Source organism: Lycorma delicatula, chromosome 4, assembly GCF_047948215.1.
Source record: "Lycorma delicatula isolate Av1 chromosome 4, ASM4794821v1, whole genome shotgun sequence".
Classification (NCBI taxonomy): Eukaryota; Metazoa; Arthropoda; class Insecta; order Hemiptera; family Fulgoridae; genus Lycorma; species Lycorma delicatula.
The window spans coordinates 6,639,749-6,661,976 of record NC_134458.1 but is presented as its reverse complement, the minus strand read 5'-3'; the positions used below and the strand labels follow the sequence as shown (position 1 = coordinate 6,661,976).

The 22,228-nt window shown below is 32.9% G+C and overlaps 1 protein-coding gene across 5 annotated transcripts in view; it reads right to left on the bottom strand.

Annotated features, from left to right (window-relative positions):
• sstn (stepping stone) overlaps positions 1-22,228 on the bottom strand; it is a 134,306-nt gene that overhangs the window by 67,864 nt on the left and 44,214 nt on the right. For all 5 annotated transcript variants that reach the window (XM_075362224.1, XM_075362223.1, XM_075362222.1 and 2 more), the window contains 2 exons: positions 18,911-19,322; positions 16,155-16,411 (listed from right to left, as the gene is read on the bottom strand). In XM_075362224.1, coding sequence (XP_075218339.1) covers positions 16,155-16,411; positions 18,911-19,322 — 669 coding nt within the window. The remainder of the gene's footprint in view (positions 1-16,154; positions 16,412-18,910; positions 19,323-22,228) is intronic.

The following is a 22,228-nucleotide window of genomic DNA, read 5'->3' as shown; positions in this document are numbered from 1 at the left end:
CAGGAAGATCAGCAAAAATTGTTCTCATCAACAGCTTGTCAACATATGGATCAAAGAAGAACTACTAGAACACTGAACGACAGCCCTGATCTATCCGCTACACAAAAAAAACCAAAACACCCTAACAATTACAGGGGAATCTCACTCCTCAACACAACATACAATATTCTTTCAAAAATCATTTTCAACAGGATGAATTCACAACTCGAGAAAAACTAAGAGAATAGGTAGGTTTCAGACCCTGGAGGAACTGTCCAGACCAGAACATGAGTCTCAAGCTAATAAAGGATTACAACAGGAAAACAGAGACAAGATTTCAAGAAATCTTAAAACTGCATCCACAAAGAATCCCTACTAAAAATTCTAAGACACCTCAGACTACATACCAAATTAATAGACATGATAAAACTGACCCTCACAAACACTAATTCGAAGGTAAAATCCCAAGGCAAGCACTCAGGACCATTTAAGATTAAAACAGAAATGCGCCAAGGCAATGGGCTCTCACCGTTATTATTCAACAGTACTCTAGAAATGGTAATGAAGGAATGGTTCAAAAAATGCTCTCTGAAAGTAAAAATAGGATGGAAAATCAAAACAAACTGTTTTGGTTTCACTGACAACTTGGCACTGCCAGAAAATATCAAAGAAGCTAAATCACAGATATTAGAATTTCAAAATATTACAAATAAAATTGGACTTAAAATATTGAAAGACAGAAATTATGACCAAAAAACCAGCACAATTAAAAGAAGTAAACTTACCTGGTACATTAAGTAAAATTAACCTGGTACACTTACAATAAAAAATGCTTATCAATAAACAAAAATATAAGACACAACACAGTTATCAAACCAGAAGCCACTTATGCAGCAGAAACACTCTTCCACCTGAACGAACAAAGACAGACAGACTCTAGAAAATCAAAAGAAGAATTGGAAGAACCTGGATCAGTAGAAAGTACCAGAAAGACGGGCAGTGGTGGACAGTAGCCAACAAAGTCATGTACAAAGAGTTAAAACTCATCACTGATACCATGCGTAAGAAACTAGGATTTTTTTGGACATATCATAAGAATGCAAGTTTAGAAACTACTGAAACAGGTAGAGCAGTACAATCTCGACTCCAAAAACAGGATACAGATGGATTGGAAAAATAAGAGAATCTGAAGGAAATTGTCCTTACACCAGAAGACACCACAGATAAGATAAAATTAAGTAAGAAAATCAAGAATAAAAACACTCGCTTCACACTCAAGAAAAACTCACAACACAAACATTTTCAACACTAGAGAGAGCACAAAGATCAGAATGTACGAAAAAGTACTTAAGAGCACTGCAAGACCCTAACAGTCCCATTAAAGAGACTTTGATAATGGACCGACTAAAGTGATCCTATGCGATCATGAAAGATAATAGTAATAATAATACAACCTAAAAAGTGGTAATGTTTGATTTTCTACGATATTTCACATCATGCACATCTCTATTTAGGGTCCAACAACAGTCAGTTAGCATGCCAGACCCCACTTGCCCTGGTACCACTTTTACATATCCGAAATATCATTATTAAATATCTCATGACCTTGTAAGATTTTATCATAAGATCACCCATTTCTCTGTAATTTTCGGATTTATGGTTTCCTAAGAAGTTCTGGCAAATGCTCCTAAGACTTCCATGCATCTTTCACTACCTCATTTAACATACTATCAAAGTTGTCGTCTTTAAATAAATCTTTCATTTCAGGTCCTACAAAGATTCCTTCTTTGAGTTTGGCTTCACTGATATTTGGAAACTTATTTTTTAAGTAAGTGAATCCAAGCCCACTTTGATCCATTGCTTTCATGAAGTTTTTCATAAGCCCCAGCTTTATATGGGGTGGAAATAAACCTTTTTTGATCAACAAGTGGTGCGTTACCAACATTATTCTTTCCTGGAGTTAATGCTATCGGTTTGGCCACTCTTTCTGTACATAATGATTTTTTGGTCTCTGCTCTAACACTCACAAAAAAAACAACAGTATTTGGTGAAACCAAATTGAAGACCTAGCAACAGAGCAATTACTTTCAAGTCACCACACAGATATTCCACTGAAATTCTTCATACTTTATTTTATCTAGCAGAAGTTTCATGTTCACGTAATTTTCTTCTAGATCAATATCATAAGCTAGTGGCACTGTTGGAAACTCATTCCCAATGTGCAGAAACACAGCTTTCAGACTAGCTTTAGAAGAATCAATAAACAAATGCCACTTCTTTGTTTTGTACTCCTGACCAAATGATTCCATTATAAAACATTTACAAAAAAACAGTTCATCTTCAAATACAAAGAAATTCTTGAAGTCATTATGCCTATTTCTAAAAACACATACTTTTGTTTTGTGGTAGAGAAGGTTCCAACCCTTTAATCATGAGCCTAAAAGTACTGCCTCCTTTTTTGATATATTCAGATCTCATACAAGATCACTGATGTCACCTTTTGTCAGTGTGGTTCAACTAGACGAACACTAAACTTTATAGTTTGGATCAGCCTTTACAACATTACTATCCTCTGCCAAACCTCTGTATTGTTGATCATCCCAAGTACATTTTCTGGTGGTTTAGGCACAGGCAGTTCTTTACTATGTGCCACAGGCCTCATGGCAGATGGTAAATTAGGGTAAGAAATAGTGTGCTTTGATTTTGATCTAATGCCCACACTATTAACCAGACAAAAGTAACAATTGGTGAGCATGATCTTTTGGTTCCTGCCAAATCATTGGAACAGCGAAGTTCATGTGCCAAGAACCCTTTGACCAGCTTATAAGGCATCTGACACAAGTAGCACAAAAAATGTGAGAGGCCCAATGTTTGGCTTGGTCACCAACTTTGCAGCTGAAATAAAGTCAACATTTTTTGATGAGGGAAGTAAAACTACATTTCTGAAATTTAAATGTTACCTCACCTCATATAGCAAAAGCTCTCCAGGGGGTTTACACAATTTCTAGGCATTTTGGCAAATCACACAATATACAAACACTACAAGAAAAATATTCACTACATCTTGAATTCAAAAAATGAAATGTAAATTTAGAATATATCATAACTGAGAAACTTTTAACTGAACTACAGTATATTACATCAGTACATACACACAAAAGATGTGCAGATTTCAATAGAGTGAATACTGAACACAGACTGGTTATGGCTTGAACCAGTAACTCAGACTTTACAATCACAACAGATGTTGCTTGTAAGATCACCATGATAAAAAATGATGACTAAGTCTGTAAGAAAGCCATTTTCTGACTCATTTTAGAATTACATCATCCAGCAGTTATGAATAATTAAAATGCCATTGCAGATTAATTGTTCTATGCCATTGCAGACCTTCTTTCATAAACAAACTAATAATTTTTAACCTTTTGAGATCATGTAGCCTTGGAACTGGTTATGTACGGCATCAGTTTTAAAACGCTGTTACAAATTCATTTTATATGGCATCTAAGTCGGTTATTTTTTTTATATTCCCAAAGGAATCAGTTTTATTACACAATTTGAACGACATTTATATGATGTTAAAATGTTTTATTTGGACTAGAAAGAATATTTTCTCAGAGAACATTTTTTCTCAGAGGTGTGTGTGTTTGCTATGAAGATTACGAATTTATTTATTATTTACAAAAATAGTTTATCTTACTAGCAACATATCGATGTATTGAAACACATAATAAACTATGATATACGGCACACAAAAAAAAAAAATTTGTGGTCATAAATACGTCACTTTTACTTGAGGTCTATAAATATCTTTTCAGACAAATGATATTGGTAATGTAACACATATCGATTCATAATGAATAACAGTATACAGTGAAAATGGTTTTTTGTCAATCTGAATAGCCTTTGGAGTGGTGGGAATTTTTATAAAACGTAGTTTTCTGAATCTACTTTCACTTATCTAACATATGTTACTAATCTGTGATTTATGACACGGGTTTTTCATCATATTTTGCCCCATTTTCAACCAATTTGCTTGAAAGTATTATTTTTAAAATCAGCAAACTGATAAACATAAACACAAAGCAAAAAAAAAAAAAACGCGGTAGAAATGCGGAAAATAATCCGGCAATTAATTTATCATAATTTTTGTACTGTTTCAATTTTTTTGTTGATAAGGAATAAAAAATATCCAATCATAACGGTTTTTTTTTGTCAGAATCTGTTAAATCTCTTTAATATACAGTGGTACCTTGAGATACGAATGTTTAGAGATACAACATGAAATATTCTAAAATTTATACCTCGACATACAACGAAAAATTTGAGATACGAATTTGCGATTTGCGATAATTGCATAGGTGATCCCAAGATGGCAGAGCGTTCGCTTAGCTTTCCTCCACTGCTTCTGCCCGCTATGTCGCTCTGTTTGGTTGTTGAGACCACAGTCCTCTGCAAGGCCGCCACGACGTGTTATTCGCTTTGTTTGTGCCTGTTTTTTTGTGTCATTTTGGATAGTATATATACTGTACTCTGTATATTTTGTTATTTTAACTGTGGATCCCAAAGTTAAAGATAAAACTGGTGAAAAGAAAAAGCCTAAGAAAATGATCTCAATGGAAGCGAAACATGAAATTATTGCAAAGCATGAGCGTGGCGTTCGTATCATCGTCTTGGCAAATGAGTATGGCCGCAATCCTTCTACAATATCCACGATCATCAAGCAGAAGGAAGCGATAAAGAAGCTGCAACATTCCAAGGCGTCACCATTATTTCAAAGCTACGAACTAATATACATGATGAGATCGAACAGCTACTTTTATTATGGATTAAGGAAAAGTAATTGGCGGGTGACTCTGTTTCTGAAGCGATTATTTGTGAGAAGGCTGGAGCCATCTTCTAAGACCTCAAGCGTGATGTAACCGAGACGGAGGGAGAATCATCGCAAGGCGGTGAGGGGTTCAAAGCTAGTCATGGCTGGTTTGACAATTTTAAGAAACGAAGTGGCATTCATTCAGTTATTCGTCATGGAGAAGCATCTAGTGCAGATATTAAGGCAGCTGAAAATTTCATTAAGGTTTTTGAAAAACTCATTAGTGAAGAAGGATACCTACCGCAACAAGTGTTCAATTGTGACGAAACAGGGTTATTTTGGGAAAAAAAATGCCTAGGCGCATGTTTATCACGTGCTGAAGAAAAGAGTCTACCCGGCCACAAGGCTATGAAAGATAGGCTAACGCTTGCCCTTTGCGCTAACGCTATTGGGGACTTCAAAATAAAACCGTTGCTAGTCTACCACTCGGAAAACCCAAGGGCCTTCAAAGCTTATAAAGTTATGAAAGAAAAATTACAAGTTCTGTGGCGTGCAAACAGTAAAGCATGGGTGACCCGTCAGTTTTTTATTGAGTGGATGAACATAGTTTTTGGGCCTTCAGTGAAAAAATACTTAATCGATAATGGTCTACCGCTTAAGTGTGTCCTTCTGTTGGATAATGCTCCCGCTCACCCTCCTGGCCTTGAGGATGACCTTTTAGATGAATTTTAATTTATTAAAATTGTCTATCTGCCACCCAATACAACGTCTACCCTTCAGCCCATGGATCAACAAGTTATCTCGAATTTTAAGAAACTTTTCACGAAGCATCTTTTCAAGCGTTGCTTCAAAGTTACCGAAAATACGAACCTAACATTGAGGGAGTTTTGGAAGAATCATTACAACATTGTGATCTGTCTTAAGCTTATAGATATTGCCTGGCAAGGTGTTCCCAAAAGAACATTGAACTCAGCTTGGAGAAAATTATGACCAGATGTTGTGTTAAAACGAGAGGGATTTGAGGGATTCGAACCTACTGAGGAGGAGATCGTATCCATTGGCCGCTCCATGGGCCTAGAGGTAGACGAGGCAGATGTTGCTGATCTCATTGAGGAGTATGCTGAAGAACTCACGACGGAGGAGCTGAAGGAGTTACAGAAGATTTCCCACTCGGGGGTAATGATGGAACTCAGCAGTGAGGAGGAGGTCAAGCCGGAGGAGAAACTTACTTCATGTGAAATTAGTGATATCCTTGGCAAGTGGCAGGAAGTGTCTGATTTTGTGGAAAAAAGACACCCAGAGAAATTGTCTACAGGGAGAGCGAGTGCCTTATTTGATGATAGGTGTCTCACATTCTTTCGTAACATTTTAAAAAGAAGGCTGAAACAGAACTCTCTTGATCGTTTACCTTGTGAAGGTCTCACACAGTGAAAGTCAGGAAGGTGAGGCCAAAAAGGCCCGACGTTAAAGTGATGATTAATAAACATTGTGTGTTATTAATATATTAATAAATAAATTAATAAACATTATGTGTGTTATTACTCGTTTATTTATATACAAATTGTGTATATTATATGTAATTTAACTGTGTTTTGGGTTAGTTTCATATCGCTAGAACGCATTAATATATATTACATTATTTTAAATGGGAAAAATTGCTTTGAGATACAATTTTTTTGCCATACGATGATGATCACAGAACGAATTAAATTCGTATCTCAAGGTACCACTGTACTGTAACTTTTGAAATTAATATTTTATTAGTTTAATTTATATTTTATTTTATTAATTTTTTGAAATAGCATAAGACTATGAAGGGAGGCAATCAGATACCAACATATTTTCGCGGAGCGCTAATCAACCGCGGATCATTGTGATGGGAAAAGGTTAAATGCTAAATTAATACAATTTTTTTATTCATTTATGAATTATAAATGCATAATACCATAACATAATTGCATAATTTCCATAACTTACGAGGTATATTCATAAAGGGCTGTTGGCTTATATTTAAATGTTAGCGGGTCTGAACACAGTTTCACACATGCAAGGCCATCTATCGGCTATTTACGAAGCCACTGCCGTTGTTTTGATACAGTAGTTGTTTGCCTGCCAGTGAATGCAGATCGCAATGTCCGTGACATTCATTACTCCCACCAGTTGCTAAGTGCACGCTGTGATTTCATTTTTGTGTGCAAAAGGATCTTCAGCTGCTGAAATTCATCAGGAGTTGTATGGACCTACAGTAATCAGTGAAGGAAAGCGGGGAGTGGCAGGCCCAGTGTTCAGACGATTAAATCATTGAACAAGTGAACTAAAAACTGCGATGAGATTGGTGATTGACGATTAGTGCTCTGGCTGTTGAATTTCCGCATGTTTGATGCATCTCTATCTACACGATTGTTACAGAAAAGCTCAAATATCACAAACTATGTCCAAGGTGGGTACCGAAAATGCTCACCAACCAACACAAAGAGCAAAGAATGTGCAGTGGACAAGTATTTTTGGACCACTATCGACAAGATGGAGATGATTTTTTTCCCACATTGTTATTGGCAACGAGACGTGGATATCCTACACCTATGCAGAATCAAAACAACAGTCAATGCAGTGGTGCTGTTCAAGTTCCCCAAGACCAGAAAAGCTTAAGCAATCTCTGTACTTGAGTCGAAAAATGCTGGCTACCGTTTTTTGGGATGAAAATGACATCATTTTGGTTGATTTCATGAAACATAGATTAACAATTACAGATGACGTATACTGTGAAATGCTCTCCAAACTGAGACGTGCAATCCAAAACCGACGACACAGGAAACTGTCATCCAGTGTCACAACAACACCCTCCTTCACAATCCTCCTTCACAACACACGTCCTCATACCACAGCCTTAACCAAGAAGATTCAAGATTTTCATTGGGAACTTTTTGACCACCCTCCATATAGTCTCAACCTTGCCCATAGCAACTACTTCCTCTTGTTGCATTTGAAAAAGTGGCTTGGTGGACAACAGTTTGAAAACAAAAAGGAACTCAAGACTGGTTCAATTCCCAGATGGTGAACTTCTATGCAAAGGGGTTAAAGAAACTGGTTCAGCATTACGAAAAGTGCTTAGAACTGAATAGCGATTATGTGGAAAAGTGAAGTAGATATGTAGTAAACTAAAACTGTAACAACCTTTTCTCACAAGTTAAATTTTTTTAATGACCAAATCGCCCTTACTTTATGAATATGCCTCATATATAACATTGAACAGGGTGTAACTTGAAAACTAACCGCGATAGAAAACTTGTTTTATGTTTTGAATTCAAGAAGAAAATTACATACAGAAACCACTTCTACTTGCTCTGGGACGAAATTTTGTACATCACTGTAATTAAAACATTCCTTGTTATTATCTAAAACTATTATAACATCAATAGAAAAAGAACAGACATTACAAAATCATTTAACTATGCGAATTTAGCAGCACTGCTGACAGAACAACAGGTTTCAACACTGCCAAAATGCTAATTCTCAGTTGTATGGTTAAAAATATATTTTATACATTTTTAATTGTTATGAATTTTAAAAACTGTCTCACTACACTCATATTTTAATTATAATTTTACAAAAATTCATTAAAATAAAACGAATATTCTGAATGTTACCAAAAAATTTCCAAGTTGTATTAAACAAACACATTTTACAAAAAATAAAAATGAAAACACCAGGAAAAAGTAATATGTGGGTTGCAATTTTCTCATATTGGAAAAAATTACACATAGAAAAATTAAAAACCTGATGCTATACAGGCACAGAAAGCTAACAGATTTCTGACATAAAAATGAGTAGTTTTTATATTGCATCAATTCAGCTATGGACTGTAACAATGTTACTTCAGTGCAATAACAAACATAATGGAGTAAATGGCTGTTATTAAACGCAATGTGTCATTTGTTATGTGTAGTAAGGTAAGATTTTTTGGAAAAAATGCACTTCAAGAATTTTCTTTTTGGATTAGGTTTGAGTATTATGTATTCTGAATTAGTAAAATTCTACTCTTCACAGGAAAATTAACTGAACAATATATTACAGCAATAAACATTAATTAATGTACTCATGATTAATACAAACATTTATAAAATATGATTGAAGAATCAAAAGTAAAATAAGTTTTTTTTTCATCTTTTATCAACGCACAGGATCACTTTAGTCAGTCCATTATCCAAGTCCCTATGATGGGACTGTTCAGGCCTTGTGGTCCTCCCAGTACTTTTTCATATGGTCTGATCTTCATGCCCTTTCTGGTGTAGAAAATGTTTTGTGTTGTGAGTGTGAAGCGAGTGTTTTTGTCCTTGATTTTTTTTCATTTAATTTTATATTATCTGTGGTGTCTTCTGGTATAAGGTCAATTTCCTTCAGATCCTCACTTTTTTCTCTAATCCATCTTCATCTTGTCATGGTATTTTTTGAGTGGAGATTATACTGAACCAGCTCTTTTAGAAGTCTCGAATCTTGCATTCTCATGATGTATTCAAAGAATCCTAGTCTCCTCTTACGCATGTTATCAGTGATGTATTCTAATTCTTTATACACAATTTTGTTGGGCACGATCCACCACTGTCCATCTTTTAGTACTTTTTTTTAATGCAGGTTCTTCCAATTCTTCTTTTGATTTTCTGGAATCTATCCGTCTTTGATTGTTCATTCTGATGGAAGTGTTTCTGCTGCATATGTGGCTTCCAGTTTTATAACTGTGTTGTAGTGTTTTATTTTTGCGATTATGGATAGCCATGTTTTACTGTACATGTACCAGGTTAATTTTGTGCTAAATATGGTTTTATATAATTAAACGTAAAATTTGCATCATTAAAGTTTGTTGCTAAGCCTGAAGCAGTTCTGGAGGCCACTGATTCTATGGTATAGGGTCATTAGTCTGACTGTGAAGGGTTAGAGGAGGTATACTGTTTTTTTTTTTAACAATATAGCATTCAAAAGTTCAATGTTTACTGGAAATGATAGCTACAAGATTACAAACCACAGTTCAATTATAGTTTTCCAGAATTTTTTCTACAAATCTTTGAACTTCAATCAGATGCCTTTCAGTATTTACTTCAATTTTTAAAGAGTTAAAATTAATTTTTCATTTACTTTAATATGTTATCTGTTTATTTATCAGGTCGGATTCATTTTTCTCCTTTTTATGATTTATAATATTGAAATCAAATAATAATGAGCTAAATATTGTATTATATCTCTGAGTACTGCGCAGCTGAAAGCAATGGAAAACTACAGCTGTTTTTTTTTTCCAAGAAAATGTGGCTCTGCATTTTCAAAAGCAATAATGGAGGCGCCTTCCTTGGTAAAATATTCCGGAGGTAAAATAGTCCCCCGTTCAGATCTCCGGGTGGGGACTACTAAGGAAGGGGTCACCAGAAAAGTAAAAAATAACATTCTACGAGTCGGAGCGTGGAATGTTAGAAGCTTAAAAAAGGTTGGTAGGCTAGAGAATTTAAAAAGGGAAATGGATAGGGTAAACGTGGATATAGTAGGAATTAGTGAGGTTCGGTGGGAAGAGGAAGGCGAATTTTGGTCGGGTGACTTTAGAGTAATTAACTCAGCGTCAAATAATGGGCAGGCAGGAGTAGGTTTCGTGATGAACAAGAAAATAGGGAGGAGAGTGGAGTATTTCAAGACGCATAGCGATAGAGTCATTGTAATAAGGATAAATTCAAAACCTAAACCGACAACGATTGTTAACGTCTATATGCCTACAAGCGCCCATGATGATGATGAGGTAGAATGTGTATACGAAGAGATTGATGAAGAATTAAACACGTAAAAGGAGATGAAAATTTAATAATAGTTGGAGATTGGAATGCAAGCATTGGAAAAGGCAAGGAAGGAAATATAGTGGGTGAATACGGGCTGGGCAAAAGGAATGAAAGAGGGGACCGACTTATAGAGTTTTGCACGAAGTATAATTTAGTAATTGCCAACACCCAATTTAAAAATCATAATAGAAGAATATACACTTGGAAAAAGCCAGGCGATACTGCAAGGTATCAGATAGATTATATCATGGTTAAGCAAAGATTTAGAAATCAACTCGTGGACTGCAAAACTTACCCTGGAGCAGACATTGATAGCGACCATAATTTGGTGATAATAAAATGTAGATTGGGGTTTAAAAACCTGAAGAAAAGGTGTCAGATGAATCGGTGGAATTTAGAGAAGCTTGAGGAAGAGGAGGTAAAGAAGATTTTTGAGGAGGACATCGCAAGAGGTCTGAGTAAAAAAGATAAGACAGAAAATGTAGAAGAAGAATGGGAGAATGTTAAAAAGGAAATTCTTAAATCAGCAGAAGCAAACTTAGGCGGAATAAAGAGAACTGGTAGAAAACCTTGGGTTTCAGACGATATATTGCAGCTGATGGATGAACGTAGAAAATATAAGAATGCTAGTGATGAAGAAAGTAAAAGGAACTATCGGCAATTAAGAAATGCTATAAACAGGAAGTGCAAACTGGCGAAAGAAGAGTGGATTAAAGAAAAGTGTTCAGAAGTGGAAAGAGAAATGAACATTGGTAAAATAGACGGAGCATACAGGAAAGTTAAGGAAAATTTTGGGGTACATAAATTAAAATCTAATAATGTGTTAAACAAAGATGGTACACCTATATATAATACGAAAGGTAAAGTCGATAGATGGGTGGAATATATTGAAGAGTTATACGGAGGAAATGAATTAGAAAATGGTTTTATAGAGGAAGAAGAGGAAGTTGAGGAGGATGAAATGGGAGAAACAATACTGAGATCTGAATTTAAGAGAGCATTAAAAGATTTAAATGGCAGAAAGGCTCCTGGAATAGACGGAATACCTGTAGAATTACTGCGCATTGCAGGGGAGGAGGCGATTGATAGATTATACAAACTGGTGTGTAATATTTATGAAAAAGGGGAATTTCCGTCAGACTTCAAAAAAAGTGTTATAGTAATGATACCAAAGAAATCAGGGGCAGATAAATGTGAAGAATACAGAACAATTAGTTTAACTAGTCATGCATCAAAAATCTTAACTAGAATTCTATACAGAAGAATTGAGAGGAGAGTGGAGGAAGTGTTAGGAGAAGACCAATTTGGTTTCAGGAAAAGTATAGGGACAAGGGAAGCAATTTCAGGCCTCAGATTAATAGTAGAAGGAAGATTAAAGAAAAACAAACCAACATACTTGGCATTTATAGACCTAGAAAAGGCATTCGATAACGTAGACTGGAATAAAATGTTCAGCATTTTAAAAAAATTAGGGTTCAAATACAGAGATAGAAGAACAATTGCTAACATGTACAGGAACCAAACAGCAACAGTAGCAATTGAAGAACATAAGAAAGAAGCCATAATACGAAAGGGAGTTGGACAAGGATGTTCTCTATCTCCGTTACTTTTTAATCTTTACATGGAACTAGCAGTTAATGATGTTAAAGAACAATTTAGATTCGGAGTAACAGTACAAGGTGAAAAGATAAAGATGCTATGATTTGCTGATGATATAGTAATTCTAGCCGAGAATAAAAAGGATTTAGAAGAAACAATGAACGGCATAGATGAAGTCCTACGCAAGAACTATCGCATGAAAATAAACAAGAACAAAACAAAAGTAATGAAATGTAGTAGAAATAACAAAGATGGACCACTGAATGTGAAAATAGGAGGAGAAAAGATTATGGAGGTAGAAGAATTTTGTTATTTGGGAAGTAGAATTACTAAAGATGGACGAAGCAGGAGCGATATAAAATGCCGAATAGCACAAGCTAAACGAGCCTTCAGTAAGAAATATAAGTTGTTTACATCAAAAATTAATTTAAATGTCAGGAAAAGATTTTTGAAAGTGTATGTTTGGAGTGCCGCTTTATATGGAAGTGAAACTTGGACAATCGGAGTATCTGAGAAGAAAAGGTTAGAAGCTTTTGAAATGTGGTGCTATAGGAGAATGTTAAAAATCAGATGGGTGGATAAAGTGACAAATGAGGAGGTATTGCGGCAAATAGATGAAGAAAGAAGCATTTGGAAAAATATAGTTAAAAGAAGAGACAGACTTATAGGCCACATACTAAGGCATCCTGGAATAGTCGCTTTAATTTTGGAAGGACAGGTAGAAGGGAAAAATTGTGTAGGCAGGCCACGTTTGGAATATGTAAAACAAATTGTTAGGGATGTAGGATGTAGAGGGTATACTGAAATGAAACGACTAGCACTAGATAGGGAATCTTGGAGAGCTGCATCAAACCAGTCAAAGGACTGAAGACAAAAAAAAAAAAAAAAAAAAAAAAAAAAAATATTGTAGGAGCCAATACAATATTACAACTTGTGCTTCCTGTTCTAACATATTCTAACTTGATATAACCTTTTAAATTTAGAACGCCTGTGAAATTTATAAGCTGTCAAATTGAGAATACTTTCATGTATTTATAAGAAGTTTATATAAGCATATAGTTACGTATTTTGAAAAGCCACGTCACGTTTTTAATCACATATTTTCTTATTTAATAGTAAGTTTTTTAACAGAAAAACATTTTCCTATTTTTATATCCACATTTTCTACTGATGAAAAAACTTAGTAGCTATGGTATCAGAGGAGCTGCTTACAACTGGTTCATACCTTAAGTCATACCTTACCAACCATAAACAAGTAACTGAAATCTCATATTTTGATCATAATAGACATGTAAAATTTAATTCCTTACTTCAAGATGTAGAATGCGGAGTGCCACAAGGAAGCGTTTCCGTCCCTTACTGTTTTTTTTATTTTTTATTAATGAACTGCCTCAAAATCTTGAGCCATTTATTGTAACCCTTTTGGCGGCAGACAACACAAATGTATCTAATCTGAATGTAATTATTTAAAAAAAATTGAAATTTATACAATAGCAGATCAAATTAATCACTGGATGGAATGTAACCATCTAACTTTAAATATGGATAAAACCGATGCATTATGCAAGTCAGATGCAACAATGCTGATTGTATCTACAGAATTCCCATTGATGATAATGGTAGTTATCAAATTTCATTCAAAAAAAAATCAAGCTGTAAAGTTTTGCTCTGAAATGCTCTAATTAAACACTAAGCTTGTCACCATTATTAAATATTTATTATGCCTTTATATACATATATATTTCTATATAAAGTATGTCATCTCTTACGGCTCCCTCAAAAAGTCAGAATGAGTCTTTAAGAAACAGTAATGGGCTGTTGGATCATTATATGGCAGCTGTAACTTTAAATCATGTACATCTGTATTTAGAAAATGAAATATATTACTTTATCCTTGCATTTACATTTATGAATATGAAATCTTTGCTAAAAAGGATTTCACTTATTTTAAAAAAATAACAAAATCCACCTTTACCAAACCTGGCAATGGAACTGCTTTTGTATAACCCAACACAATACTTAAATTTATGAGAAAGGCCCTCATTTTGCTACTGAACATTTTCAATAAATTACTGAACTATTTGATTAAAGTTCCCACTAATTAATTTAAAATACTATTAAAAGATTCTATTTTTTAGAAACAACATTACTCTCAATAATTTTTTAAATGCTAAAAAAAAAATTAGCATCCCTTGTAACGTATATATAAATTTGTACTCAGAATAATTTTCAAAAGCGGCATCAGAGTAGTGAATTATTTTGTAATAATGTTTTATATTTACCTTAACAATATTTTATTTGTTTGTATTTAAATAATTAATATGGGCTTTAAACATCTGTTTTGTATCTTACATTGATATGATCTATATAATGTATTTTTATATACCGATCAGAGTAACTATTTATTTTTCCAGGGAAAAATAAATTTTTTTTACGGTTAAAATGAGCTTATTGCACTTTCTCAACCATTTAATCAGATAATGTTTACCTACTTTTTTGTAGAGTTGGCTGAGTCAGAACAACCTTTTCTTTATCTACTGTGGTGACCTATATTCAATTATTATTTTTACTAAATAGAACTGTATATTTAGAGTATAGTTCTGTAGTTCTTTATTTACAGAATAATTAAAGAAGCAGTAATAAAAAAATATATAATAAATGCACATTTATTAAAATTCAACAATTAATTATTTTCATATACTTCTTTCAATCACAGAATATATAAAATATCTATTTTTTAATCACACTACTTGTGCTTAAGGAGAAAAAAGTATCATATAGCCTACAATTATGAGTTGTAACTTGTATATATACTGTTTATTTTCCCAATAAAGAAATTTCCAACACATTAACCACACACAGTAACTTGACCTTATAATTTTAAATACCACATATTCAATCATGCCAGATACAGACAATCATTTTGGGTTAACCTAATAAATTTTTTTCATAAAAAAAGGAAAAAATATTGTATAGCCACACATATTGGTTTATTTAAAATTAATTTATAATTGGGTTATTTGAAGTAAACCAAAATATAGGACACTTTTCTTCTTTTTTTTACAAAAAACTCTGCAGCAGAAAATACATCAAATAAACTTATTTAACTATTTAAAATAATTAAAACTCTCTCAAGCATACATCAGAAAGCAAAGATCAGGTAAGTGCTACACACAAACATAAAGCACAGGAAGTTAAGCATCACTTACTAGTTTGTTTCAACCACTTCCTAACAAAAAAAACTCATAATATGATGGATTTTATGGAAAATAACAATAAAACTTTCTATCAACCACACAGTTCAGCAATACATGAAACATCTCAAGAGAGTAGCACCTATGAAACTTAAATATGTTAAATAAGGTAAATTGCCAACGGCCAAAGACACATTTAATAAACTGGTTTCTATTGATCATCAAAATGAAATAACACTAGATGTGGTTTCAATGAATGTGACTGGCAATTATTAATAATACTTAAATTTGATAAAAACATATCTGTTTCATTTAATTATTATAATTAATAATCATTATACTTCCAATATTAGTGATAATTCATAAGTTTATTCTGTTTTAATACCACATAGATACAATTCATCTTATTTTTTCAAAAATTTTATTAACCATCCTAAAACTTTAAAATAGGTTCACAATTGTTTTTTCTAATACAAATTTCTCTCTATAGCCCACTCTTTAATAATTGCCAGTAAAAAATTATTATATATATATATACATATATAAAATACTAATACAATAACTTGTAATTTTGCTTCTTAAAGTAATGTATACTAATCCAAAATAATATATAAAAATTTAACCCATTTTTAAAAAAAACCTTAAAAAACTCCCACTTTAAAAAGTTACCTAAGCTTAAATAGCCAGGTTTAGTATGTGAATAGAAATATAATTTATTACAAACAATATAGATAAATGATATTTAAGTTAACTTACTGTAAAAGTGGTTGACAGGTCATAGGCTGAAGTGGCTGATACACACCCTTATGCTGAGGAGCACCTTCACCTCCAGAATTATTATTATTATTAATACTATTATTTATGTTATTGTTGTTGTTGCTATTATTTTTACGAAACTTTGTGCTATATTTGTAAAAATCAGCCATTTCAAATGGTTTTGTTACTTCACGATATGGCTGCCACTTACCAGCCTGTACTACAGTGTGATTCTTTGGCGATTCAAATGGTACAACCTGAAATAAAATAAAAACCTAAGTAAAATTAAATAAACATTATTTACAGCTCAATAAAAGTAGTCCTTTTAATCACAACTTTCTAAATAGTAATATAAATTTTTAAGATCTTATAACTTATTATTACTGAAAGGGTAATATTATGTAAGAATTTTCTGATTCATAAGCAAACACTAAATTAAATATGAAAACATCCTTTCAAAAAGTGAGCAAGTTGCCAATTTAACAAGAAAAACTACTAGGAATTATAAAGATAACTTTCATTTTGAATTACTGAAATCCTGTTCAGAGAATTTTTAAAATGTTTTCATTGTTTTATGTTTAACATCAGATAGAAACATTTTAACCATCTTTATTTACTAAAATCTGTTAATGATACATAACACAAAAATTAATTACATAAATTACACACAAAAAGGTCTATTTTTTATGAAGAATCTTAACAATCTTTTAACACATCATTCTTCCAAAATGAATAAAAAAACAATAAATCAATAACGAACTGAACCTCTAAAATGGAAAACTTTTGAATAGTTTATAAAATCTATTTTTATCTTTACTTTTAACATACATAACGAGAAAATATATATATATATATGTATGTATATATAAAGGTGCTATCCAAATGTTCGGGGAATTTGAATTTCATGCGCGAACCATTGCTGGTACGACCTGCTGCCGCTAGATGTGGCTAACAGTACTCTTTGTGAATCAGTATTCCAACAGCGGTGACGGTGAGAGGCTGCATTGTTGACTTTCGTGCGGTTGTGTAACGTTGTATTTTACTGCTTCGGCGAAGTTCTAAATGGCAGATTTTAAAAAGCAAAGAACCTGCACCAAACTTTGCTTCATGATTAATAAAACTGGTGCAGAAACCCATCGCATGCTTGTAGAAGCATTTGGTGACAATGCTATGAGTAAAAGTAAAACTTTTTTGTGGTACAAACGATTCAAAGATAGAAACAATGACTGTCAATGACGATGAGCGTTCAGGAAGACCATCAACAAGTGCAACACCGGAAAACATCGTGAAAGTGTGAGAGGTTATTGTTGCAGATCGTAGACAAACAACCAATTGCTTTGACAAACAAGCACAAACAACTACATAATTGCAGTTGTAGACAAACAAGGCAATTGACAAATTGTTTGTGCAATTGTACAAATGTCATATGGGTTCATGCAACGCATCTTGTCAGACAATTTAAACATGAGACGCATTGCTGCAAAATTCATACCGAGACTGTTGAACAGCGACCAGAAACAAAATCGCGTAGCTGTCTGTAGTGAATTAAAAAATTCAGCAAGAGATAATCCTAACTTCATCTCCAACATCATAACCGGTGATGAGATATGAGTGCACAACTAAGCAGCAGTAGTCGCAGTGGAAGTCGCCAAGTTCACTGCGACCAAAAAAAGCACACAAAGTTTGCAGCAATGTGAAGTCCATGATGATTGTTTTTTTTGACATCAAAGGCATTATCCATAAGGAATTTGTTCCTCTTGGTCAAACTGTCAATGGGATGTTCTATAGTGAAGTTTTGAAGCGGTTACGTGAAAGCATTAGGCACAAACGTTCAGATCTGTGGGATAACAACAGCTGGGTTCTGTACCATGACAACGCGCCCGTGCACACATCGCTAGCCATTTGGAATTTCTTGGCTTCCAAAAAGACAGTAGTGATTCCCCACCCACCCTGTTCGCCTGACCTTGCCCCGTGTGACTTTTTTCTCTTTCCGAAAATAAAATTTCAATTGAAAGGCCATAGTTTTAACACAATTGAGGAGATTCAGGAAGAAACGCAGAACGTGCTTCGAACACTTACACCTGCAGACATGCATTCCAGGGATGCACGGAATCATGGGAAAAACACTGGGATCACTGTATCAATGCCCAAGGGGATTACTTTGAAGGAGACAGTAGAAATTATAAGTTACAGTAAGCTATTTTAATTTTATGGTAAAATTCCCCAAAGTTTTGGGTAGCACCTCGTATATCACATTCTAAAAAAAAATATATATATATATATATATATATGAAAAAAAAATGAACTAAAAGAATTAATATAAATGATGGGGATAGCCACCATGTAAGTTTTATCACTGGAATGATTTTCTCTCCGATGATCTTTGAAGATTCAGTGAAAAATCTTGTAGTCTTCAAAATTCACACAGAAATCTAAAGTTATCACTGTAAACGTGAGCAAGTTGGTTGTATGTGTGGTGCGCGCATGCACACACACAGAGAGAGTTGAGTCAAGTAAGTATTTATGTATATGTGCATGTGCGGGTAGGCAAGTGTTTGTATGTATAAACAAACTAAATATGCCTGCATGTATGTTATGCACTCACAAAATGTAAAAAAAAACTCTAAAGTTCTTTAAAGGTCTTGTTAGGACCTCCCTTCAAATCTGTCAATTAGTCCCCACTGCTTTTAGAAGTGATAGCCATGGATCACCTTTTACAGATTCATTACAAAACAGTATTAATGATTACTACTTACTGTGTCAAAATTGACTTGCTGAGAAACAGGTCTATGCTCAACAGTACCCTCTACATTAGTCTCAATATTAAGCGGTATATGTACCAACTGACTTGAAGGAGGAGCTGGTGATGGCGGTGGTGGAGGTGTAGCTGATGGTGGAGAAGGAGGTCGTGGACTGACACCGTTATCCAGTGCTGTTTCATACCACTCTTTTTCTCTAATCTTCCGACTAACATTATGATCTACTATTCCCAATGACTGAGTTCTCATCAGACTGTTCTCTGGATAAGTTTGATTAGGAAGTAAAATGGCTGGTACAGTATTTGGCATTAAAGTTTTCAAATGTCTATCATCATAACTGTCTTCATCAAGTAACCGACTACCTCCACTGCTACCGCTACCACCACGTCTTCTATCTAAGCTACCAAACCTTAAAATAAAAACAGTACATAAATTACATTTAACTTATGAACATTATTTCTTACTACACTTTACAAAATAATAATAAATTAATTATTGTGTCTGTAACAGTAAGGTAGACAAGTTGCAAACTTGTAAATTTACATATAAACATGTGATTGTGAGGAATTTTTCCAATACCAGAGCCAACTGTTAAATATAAATGTATGCATATGGATTCTTATTTTGTTATTTTTAACTTCCTTTACGTATAAACTAAGAAATTTGACACTGAAATATAATCTGTTACAAAATTTCTGTCATGCCAAGTTTCAAGCTGTTCTTAACAAAACCTTGATTTTTTTTTTTCTTGTTTCTAAGAGTGCAAAATAAATTTTGATCATCATAAAAATAATATAACAACTTTTTACATGCTATTTAAATACTTTTTTGAGTAACTTTTTTAGAGACAAGCTATTTCATAAATTATAATTTTTTTAATTTTTCAGAAAACCAGATTAGCTTAGTTTCCTGTAAGCCACTAATAAATGAAAAAACAGCAGGCAGTGAAACTCTGACCTGTATTTTTTACTTTTTTGTGCTTTACAGGACTTCGACTTTGGATCTTGGCAACTGATCTTTATTCATTAATTTTGAGAATATATATCCCTGAGACACTGTTATATGAACCACAGACTGTAATATGCAGTTTTTGTTTTTTGTTTCACAAATAATAAAATAATATTTACCTCTATGTTAAAATTACTATAGTGACTTGTTACTGATATTTATAAGCCTATACATTTTACAAATTTTTTTGATATTTTTGGGAAACTATTTTAAACTATAGTTATTTTTAAGATTTTACTGAAACCCTCATAATGACAATTCTGTTTTAGCTACCTATACAACTGTTCTTGACATAGATTGTAATACTCATTTAAAACTAAAGCAAAATTAAAATCCAATTCAGAAGTACAACTATTTATGTAGCATACATACACGAAAAATACTTAAATTTTTATTTGTTAATGTACTTTTTAAAGCAAATTTTTGATTTTGTGAAATCTTTATACTTTACTTGCTAATCAAAACTATTCACTCACCTAAGTTTGTGAAAACTTTTAAGATTTATCTACTTTTTTCACAAAATTAGCAGTTTTAAGCTAAAGCCAGAAATTTTTTGTATATTTTTTCCAGCAATGATGTATGCCAGAAAATAAAAGAAATATATTCATTTTCCTGACTGCAGTGATAACACAGTTCAAATGAACTGACCGAAAATGAATTTTCCATCCACTTTTTTTATAAAATAACATTAATCAATTTGTAATACTCTAGTTTTTATTCCTTTTTTTAAAACTTACTTTGTTTATGGTTTATAATACAGAATCATGTTTTAAATACAGAATTTTTTTAGAAAAATTTTAATGACTTTATTAGTCGTCACTAAAGAAAACAACTTATCTTTTAAAAGTTACAAATCTTGCAAATCACTTGCTAGAAAAAATTGACTTTACTTGCATAATATTATACTAAACCTTGTTCTTTTCTACATCATGCTTGAGTTCCAAGTTATTTGAAAAAACCTACAGGAATCAGAAAATTATATATAAAAAGTACCTGTTTTTCAGTTGTTTTTGCAGTAGTGCAATTTCAACAAACCATAACTTTGATAATACATTATATAAAAAATGATTATTAAGTACATTTAAAGACAGTTTTTCTGGTTTTTTTTCAGATGGTTATTTTGCTGATAATGTCAAAACAAAACTGCTATTCACTCAGCTCTAATTAAACTTTCTTGGCAATTTTTTCCTCACAAGTTATGTGTTTTAGCAACACCATTATGGAACATAAATTATTTCAATTATTCCTGACAATAGAATAACGAGAGTACCCTTGTACTAAGAATCAATCAGTATCTAATGAAGAGTTACCATTAAAACTGCTGGCAGTTTCACCTCTATCTGAGAAGAATACAGTTACCTCACAGTGCTGCTTAGCAAAACAAATTTACAGACAAGTAAAATGTGCACTGTATTCCATGCTTATATTAAGAAACTGGTCTCTCTCTTAACATTCTGTGAAAGTTCTGTCCATTTTAATAGAAATTGTTATTTTCTTCACAAATATTTTTTCATTATGACATGAAATTATGTCCATTCTGGAGAAATGTTGTTAAAATACACAATTTAATACAAAACCATTATTATATTCTACCTATACGAGCCAAAATACTATACAGTGAAATCTCCTTACTCACGCTTCCAGTATTTGCAATTTTATTATTTGCGGTGCAATATTTTGCAATGTCTTTTCTATATTCGCGGCTAAAATTTTCTGTATTCATGTAAAATACATTATGCAGTGACAGTAAAAAATGAAAATATTAAAAGATTTAATATTTAATATAACACGCTAAAGTATGAACGTGAACAGGTAGAAGACAGGTAGAAGGGTATGATCCCTGGAAAACAGTTAAATGTCAAAACACTTACCAAAGGCATTAAACTATCCCACAAATTCAGTTAAACTATCCCATCTTATTCAGTTTTTTAGAGATGCTGATCTACCTTTGAATAAAAGCTTAATCTTTAAACGCAAAATTGAAGATGCCATGCAAGAATAGATAGAACTTCAAACAGATTTAAAAACAAGAGCGAGACAAGGAAAAATTATAAATTTTTGTAAATGCAATCTAAAATACTGTAGGTTAGTTTTGTAAATTTCCTTTACAGTAATTTTAGTTTTAGTGTACATAGTAATGTAGTGCTCTTTTCTTGACTTATTAAGACGATTACCAAGTAGGATTTGAACATATAATACTGTCTTCTAATACAGAATATACTATAAGTACTGTAGTGAGTTTTTAAATGAAACCGTTTGGTAAGTGCTTACAAGTAAATTAGGAAATACACTGTATTTTGTTAAATA